The sequence below is a fragment of the Cariama cristata genome, unplaced genomic scaffold (genome assembly GCF_000690535.1).
Source record: "Cariama cristata isolate BGI_N322 unplaced genomic scaffold, ASM69053v1 Scaffold41453, whole genome shotgun sequence".
Lineage (NCBI taxonomy): Eukaryota > Metazoa > Chordata > Aves > Cariamiformes > Cariamidae > Cariama > Cariama cristata.
This window is the reverse complement of record NW_009609709.1, coordinates 3,079-11,522: the sequence shown is the minus strand read 5'-3', so window position 1 is coordinate 11,522 and position 8,444 is coordinate 3,079. Positions and strand designations below refer to the sequence as shown.

Genomic DNA, 8,444 nt, shown 5'->3' with positions numbered 1-8,444 from the left:
TGGGGGGGGGGGGGGGGGTTAGGAACTCAGTTCCCAAAACAATTTTTAGACATCTGTTGTTTAAAAAAAGATAGTAAATTTCAGCTTATCTGGCCATAATAAGAAATGTGCTGTTGGTTAACAGAACTACATACCAAGTTAAATAATGACTTTATCAAAATGGCTGACTCTTGGTTATCTTAAGTTATTTCTGCAGTAATGCAGTGCGTGCTATGGCACTTTAATAGCAAGTTGAGCAGGGAGCATTCCCTGTAATAGGAAAAAAGTAAAATAAGCAGAAATCAGCACAGTAAACCTGTCCTGTACTAGATACAAAACTGAGATTTGCTCTAAGTTTGCCTGAGAAATGTCAGTTTGAGATTACATTTCCAGCGAAACATATCTTGCAGAAAAAATGTATTCTCCAAAGAAAGTTATTTCACCAAGAAAACCTCCACTGTCACCGAAAGGAGCAGGATTAAAACGAAGCTTGCCCCCTAAAACACTTGCAAACTATTTCAAAATTTCTTCCAAACGTCACGGTAATGATGGAGCAGTAACATCGCAAGAAAAAAATAAAGGTAAGTACTATTTAATAATTGGTTACCTTTGGAAATGGAAATGCTACACTGTACTACTGTATAACTGGAACTGTGTGGAGAAAAGAGTAGAGCATGCTCATTGCACTCCAACTGCCGGTAAGAGTTACTTAATGCATCTCAGATACACTTAACTATATAGGAAGCAGTCATTACTCTGTATTACAGGACAGCTAACTAGGGTATAGACCATTTGAAGTTCAGTAGGCTTTTCTTAGTTGTTTGGGTTTAGTTTTTTGGTTTGGGTTTTTTTTTGTGGATTGTTTCCCCACCCCCCGAGCATTTAGGTGAGAAAATGTAAGTTAAAATCTGCCTCTAGAAAAACACACCTTTATATTGCCTCAGTGCATGTGTCACGTTGGTGTGGAATGGTCATTGTGCTAGATGGTGTGTGTACATATACATCTTTCAGTTACTGCCAGAGAGTTAAGAGGTCCTGTAAAGCCAATAGATGTTTGATAACAGACTGTGGATTTTAATACATTGAGTCTTTTATCATTGAAAGGTATATTTCCAAATGTTTGATGGGATCAAGAAGACAGGTTTTTAGAAAGGAAATAATATATTTGGACAACCAGTGTTTTTGCACAGACAGTACAGAGGAATGCACAAGCAAAGGGCTGGATTGAATTCAGGCAGTCGAGTCTAGTTCTTGTCTTTTCAGGCAATCGTATTACATTTTCTTGAAGGACTTATTTCTACTCCATGCCCCTGAGACATCATAGGTCGCACACAGGTGAGGTGCAGAATTAGTTTTACAAATAGTCAGCCCTTCACCAAACACAGTTGAATCTCCAGCAAATTTGTTGCAATTTTTTTTAAACAAGATGTATCAGAAAAATATGTAGGTCAGATTTCTAAGTTTTTATGTCAGTATAGGTTTTCTTAAGCAGTTTATACATCAAGTGGTTTTGAAACTAGTGTCTAGAACGCATATTAAATAGTTTCAGTCCTCCTTTACTTCCTGCTCAATTCTTCACCCATCTGCAGGAAATACTCAGAATTCACTTGAAGAAAAGAAAGATGCTCAAATTAAGTCAATAAACAAAGAAGCGGAAGGAGGAGAACACAACAGAAAAAATGCAACCTCTCTCATTCTTTTTGAAGAGGTAAAATTCATGTCAAATGTATTAATGTGAACAATACGTCATTTCATTATGTTTAAAGATTTTAACTTTTTTTTCCCCTTCCTCCTTAAGACTTCTAAGTAGATTCAAGTGTGAGGATTATCAACTTAAAATTTATTCAATGTTTAACGATTTCATCCTCATGAGTACTTTTTTAACCATGGATCATTATTTTACAAAGCTATTTTAAAAGATACAGAAACTATCACCTATCAACAGTTGTTCACTGTTGGAACAGTCTGCAGGATTCTGCTGATTTCATTCCTTTGATTATACCAAAAGTGTTGGTTTATAATTTTACATTACTTACATGCACTGAGACACTTTAAAAGTCACCATTAACAGCCCAGTAATTACAATATATAAGCCCACATTAAATTCTTCTTTTCTTTAACCTCTTGCCCAAAAATGTCTTTGAGTCGTAAACCAAGAATACAAAATTGCAGCCAAGAATGTAATTTTAATTAAATAAAGGAGGTACAGCAATGTTGCTAACTGTGGGTTGATCCTACAGATTACTGGTGCAATTCTATTGAATTGCAGAAAAAAAAACAAAACCACCAAAACTTCAAAAGCCACCTGGACATGGTCCTGGGCAACCTGCTCTACGTGACCTGGCTTGAGCAGGGGGCTTAGACAAGGTGATGTCCAGAGGTCCCTTGCAGCCTCAACCAGTCTGTGATTTTGTAAGCTTCAGCATGGAAGACTGTGAGGGACGTGTTGTGTGCTAACAAGTGAACTTTACCTGAAGCATGTATACCGTCATTGCCCATGCATGTTCAAGAAATCTGTATTAATGTTAAATCTTACTTAGTCATTAACATTATGACTACATTCACAGCTTCTAACTATTGTCCAGGCTATTGATATTTTGCACTTCATTTGTTTTCTATAGGTAGATATAATATTTGATGAAGATGCAGGATTTCTAAGTGCAATAAAGACATTCATGGCAACTGCAAAGAGACCTGTAATTCTTACTACCAATGGTGAGTAGACTTTACAGGCAGAAGACCCTCTTTTAATTGATGGTTTAAATGATGATAGTTGGATACAGCTCGTAAATGTAAAATTAAATGACTGGAGACTATAAAGCAAGTATTTTAGTATTTGAATAAAGATACTGGCTGCTCTAATGGGGAAAGAAAATAATTAGTTTTGAAGATAATGTCGTGACAGTTTGCTGATATCTCTTTATATAGATCCAACATTCAGCTTAATGTTTGATGGATATTTTGAAGAGATCAACTTTAGAACCCCTTCCTTGGTAAGTCTGCGTTTGGAAATGCAGATACGTCCTAAGCAAGTAATTGTCAGCTAATTTAAATTTGAAATTTAAATGTTGGTGTAGGTTTATATTTATCTGATGCAATATATCTGTTTCATCAGAAGACTGGTTTTTGGGGTTTTATGCAAGGATGTGTAGGATGTATTTATCTTTACATGTACAATTTTTGTTACTAGCATGGAAGATTTATTTTCTTAACCATTTAGTATTTCAGAGAATTGCAATAAGAACATTTCATTACTTAATTTAGGTTTTAGGATGTAGTAAATAATTTCATAGATGATACATCTAATAGTTTTAATCTGAAGGCTGACTACGCCAGAATTGGTTCACTCACGAAAAATATAGGAACTATTTTAGAAATATTATGAGTTATTCCTTTAATGTAAACACTAGTATTCTGGATAGCACATAGTTTTATTTGCAGCTATGTATTATGTGAAAAACCTAAATAAATAAGAGTCAGAAGGAACTAATTTTTGAGAAGGGGAATATTTTTAACATGAAATTGAAAATTTTTTGGACTACCAGACAATTGCAGAGTGAAAAGAAAGAAAGAAAAACCTTTAAAGTCAATATAGTTCACTAAAACCTGTTCACTGGTGATGAGAAGAAAGGTGTTTGTGGTTTCAGGAACATAAGCAGAATATGTGTGTGTTGTTTGCTTTTAATGAGTTGAATTTCTAAATTGAACTTAATTCTCTGACATGGACTGTTTAGATTTGGTAGGGTATTCTGCTTTTCTATAATATTTTAATGTAACTGTAATTTAATAAACCAATCTACTGTATTAAAAGGAAAAATTTATTGCAAGGATAAATAGAACAATTTGCTTCTATGTGAAATTGCAGTCTGATTGGTAGGAGTTGTTTTCAGTGGTCTTTGTCTAACTTTTTTTTAGATAAATGCTGCTAGCTATCTTCAAGTGCTGTGTCTGGCTGAGAATCTACGAACAGATGTAAAAGACTTAACTGCTCTGTTAACCACAAATAACTGCGATATCAGACAAAGTGTTCTCTACTTACAATTTTGGGTTAGAAGTGGAGGTGGATGCTTGAAAGACAAATGTTTGGCACATCATGGTAGGTTGATTTAATCTAGTTAAAATTCTCCATCTGAACATGAATTTGATTAAATCAAACTATTCTTAGACATGTATGAATAGATGGTAACTTTCTGTAAGACTCCTAAACATTTGGGTGGGGTTCTGGTGGTTTTTGGTTTTTTTTGCTATTTCAAAGCCTTGTATATATGCATAAGGAACTAAAAGTTTGAGTTTTATTGCATCTGTTTATTACCCCTCATTATGGTACTTAATTATCTCCCTTTCCTTTTCTGAGTAGCAAAATTGGGCAAAGCAGGGAGCCAGTAATAGTTTCTTTTCAACTAAGAGCTTGCAGTTCTTTATCCATTTAGCTGAGTTCTAGGTAGTTCACCTAGAAGCAGCAGAACTGAAAAAAGGAGACAAACTGGACAGCTAGCAAGCAGGCAGCAAGGATAAGAACTTAGTCCCAAAGGGTACAGGAAGAGTATCCTCCACAGGTGTGGGTGTGGGAGACAGCGTGTGAGTGAGCGACAGAAAGAGACCAGTGGGGTGTAAAAGGAAGAACAGACTATTTCAAATGGTTACTTGCAAAGAAGGGAGAAAGAGCAGATTGGTAACACTTGAAGAAATGAAATAGGGATGATGAATGGGGATGACTAATTTCAGTTGCTATATTCATTCAGAACTGCAGCAAGAGGTGACAGTTACAATATCCTTTATAAAAGCAATTGAGGCAAAAAGGGGAAAAATCAATTTACTGATGCAATTGTTTCTTTTCAAGTAAAGCATGTTATCTTTGTGCAGGAGGAGATGAGACAAATAAAGCAGATCATGTAATTCATTCTGAAAAGACTACTGATTCCAAGATTAATTTTTCTCAAGCGGATTCACGTCTTCAGGAGTTTCCAAAATGTGATACAGGCTGTGTAGAGACATTGCTTGGCCTTAAGAATATCCTGTTGCCTTCAGAAGATTTGTTTACATTTCTTAAGGTATTTTTGTAGTTGACTAACACTTTGAATGATAGCCAGACAATTGAGTGTAATCGTCACTATGAACAGCATCTTCTGAAATGTCTTTGAAAAGGGTTGTTGTAGAAGTTAGGAGATTCTGTCGTTACTAAGCAAAATCTGAACTGGGGCAGTCTCTTGTAAGCAAAACAGTCCCTCACCTCATAAACACAAAGTCAGGAGTATGAGATTTTCTGTAATAACATTTTTATTTTAAAAAACATATTTTAATGCATTAAATTTTTCACGATTATTATTTTACAGCAAAAAATCACAACCATGGAGAAATGGAATAAATTGATGCAGATTCTCACAGAATTCCAGATGAAGAAAGTGGATTTTATATATAGTAATCTTGAACTTATTCTTCCCTTACCAGTGCAAGTTCTTTCAAACCAATCTGAAGCCTCCAACTCCATACTTGAAAGGACTACCGTAGTTTCTTTGAAAAACAGATCTACTAACAGTTACTGCTCTGGAAAAAAGTCTAAAAAGACAAAGAGCCAGAAAAGGCTTGATATATTAGATGATAGTGACTTATTTGATACTGGACTGAACTATTCAGCTGAATTCATAACTTTGCCATCAGATAGCCCTACATCAGGTGCTGAAGTGAATAAAGAGGAATCAAAATTGTTGATGAATAAAGAAGAAAAAGAAATTAAAACTAAAACCTCAGCAAATGAGAAGAGGTCTGCTCTTGTTTTTCAGTGTCTGAACTCACTGACTGAATTTGTGGAGAACATGTCTTTCTTGGATTGCTGTGTAAACACTAACACCAATGAACCACTGGAGTTTTCTAAAGATGAAGGATTTAATTGGACAAATGGCAAAATCAAAAATGGTCTTTGTGATGAATTCAGTATAGAAAATACTGATTGGTGGAGTTCCCAGAGCTGTAGTGAAATAAAGGCAGCTATTGAAGTGCTCAGTTTTAACAAATGTTCTGTTAATATTTCACAAAACTTGGAATCCTCTTTCAGTACTAGTAAAACATCTGAAAATGATCAACTGGAGGGACTTACTTTGCATATTTCAAACACAAGAAATTATGTATCCTTCAGTCAGTTGGCTGATTCAAGGTAAGACTTTGCTAATATTTCTGGAATATAATGCAGTTATTTGTCACTAAAAGCATTTCACGGGCTGTAGGACTGTTTGAGATACTACGTATACACATTCATACCAACAGGAATGTTGTCAGTCTGTCTTAGAACGCTGGAACACATTGTTTACTTCGCTTGTACAAGCTTAAATTAACTGCTTGGCAATCTCGGCAAAAAGTGACTTTTCTTGTTTGAATAGCCTGACTATAATGTTGTTCAGGAATGGTAGCCTTAATCTAGTCTATTTACTTCTAAAATGAACAGACAAACACCACCACCCCCAAAAGAATAACAAAAACCTAAAGGAATGGCTTTTTCAAGAGAAGACAGGTGGACTGAAATGGATTCTGCAAGTATTACCCATGCAAATTTTTTTATCCAGTGCCTGGTCATATTGAACCTGTGTTAAACGCATAGGTGTTGCTTAATGAAGACCTAACAGAATTCAGAGCAAAGTTAATGCAATTTTTTTGTAGTAGCTTATGCTATCAAAGAATAACCTTTTAATGTATTATAAAAGATCAAAGAATACATTGCTGCTAGCAAGTGTGAATATGAAAGATTGTTTTTAACATAAACCAGTCATCATATGTGAAACTGGCATAATACGTGAATAAAACCTATTCAAGTGTCTGAATAGGAAAATAGGTTAGACTCTTATTTCTGTAAGTCAGTACCCAGAGGAGCAATGTCAAAATAGATCTAAGCATCTAACCTGTCACCAAGTTTGGCCAATATATCATGAGTTATACATTGGGTCTGATATTGACATTCTGGCAAATGCCAATCACATGACGCTTTTTATTTTTGAAGACACAGATGCTTTTGGTCTCATTGTCTGACGGATGCACTAGACCTTGCATACATAACTAGATTGTGAAGACGTCCCCAGATTAGTCTCCATAGTTAAGCTAAGAGCATTGGCCAAACAAATTACTGTCCCTCATGTTTCTGTCTCTGAGCGCAGCTTTGTGATGTTGTGTAAGCAGCATGTGATCAGAAGTTGCAGGCATCTAATCCATTGGGATGCAGTTTTGGACATCAGTATGTTTAACAGAATTTTAAACCAGTGGATTTGATCTTTAAGGAACAAAACAGGGACAGTACATTCTTGAACAATAAACAATAAAGCTTCTTTCTCCATTTTAGCATTCACAAAAAAGCACAGAAGAGGCTGGCAGTCATCAGAACTGTATTTTCCAGAAGTCCTTTAAACCTGGGTAATAAGCAAGCCAGCATACTTGAATACCTCCCCACTCTTCGCAGTATCTGTAGGTCTGAGAAGCTTAAAGAGCAAGGGAAGACTAAAAGAAGGTAAGTTTTGGTTTTCCTAAATCTTGCTACATTTTAATATACAAGGCAGTTAAGAATTTTAATAAAATGTTTTGTCAAATAATTCTAGACAAGAAAGGTGAATGTTTGCCTCTCCAAATAATAAAAGTGTTGCCTTATATTTGGAAATAACTTTGTCTCCTTAAAGTCACTTTTACTTTTCTTTTTATAGGTTCTTGCATTATCTTGAAGGGATTCATCTTGAAATACCTAGACAAATGATAAATGGTCTGTCTTTGGACTTTCCCTAAAATTGCTAACACCAGAAATATTTTGTGCCTAATGGTGGTATTCTCACCATAGTTTGATTATTTTTTTTTTTTTACTACATTATTTTATTGTATATTCAGAGCCATTTGTATATTAAATTTCTATAAGTATTTAAAATAATGTATATACTGATTGTCATGATATTGCTGTCCACAACTGAAATGTGGGTTTATTTGGTGCTTGTCCAATACGTGCATTTATAATATTAAATGCATAAACTAATCAATGGGGACTATTTCATACTATCTTTCTCTGTAATTTGTGTATCACATAGCAAGAAGTCCTTTTGTAATGACCAACTGTCACAACTTCCAGAGCAAAGTTGCTTTTTTTTAGGAGACCGTTTTATTAAAATAAGCTTGTTTCTTTCTGAATTTGCAGTTAAGTCTTAAATAACTTGGGGTGGGATGGGGCAGGGAGAGGATGCAATAATGTAAACAACTAAACCCAACTCTTCACAGTAACAACTGGGTAAAAAAATCTTCACAAAGCACTATGCCTCAATGTACATATATTTGTATACATTCATTTCATTATTTACAGCTGTCAAATCGGCCTGTTAATCTAAAAGGGTAGAGAAATTATTACCGTAGCTCAAGATGGTCTCAGAGATTAGGCAAGATTTTGTAAATAACAATTATTTCAGTGTTACTTTGGTTTCAGTAATATTTAACTACTTCTAGTCTTG

General features: G+C 34.9%; 1 protein-coding gene across 1 annotated transcript; it reads left to right on the top strand.

Annotated features, from left to right (window-relative positions):
- Positions 1-394: 394 nt before the first annotated feature.
- On the top strand, positions 395-7,991 carry LOC104159644 (ATPase family AAA domain-containing protein 5-like). The gene is made up of 9 exons (XM_009697606.1): positions 395-560; positions 1,569-1,687; positions 2,601-2,694; positions 2,908-2,972; positions 3,895-4,075; positions 4,843-5,030; positions 5,313-6,130; positions 7,304-7,468; positions 7,659-7,991. Exons 1-9 carry the CDS (start codon positions 395-397, stop codon positions 7,735-7,737), a joined length of 1,875 nt encoding a protein of 624 aa, XP_009695908.1. The 3' UTR covers positions 7,738-7,991.
- Positions 7,992-8,444: the final 453 nt, after the last annotated feature.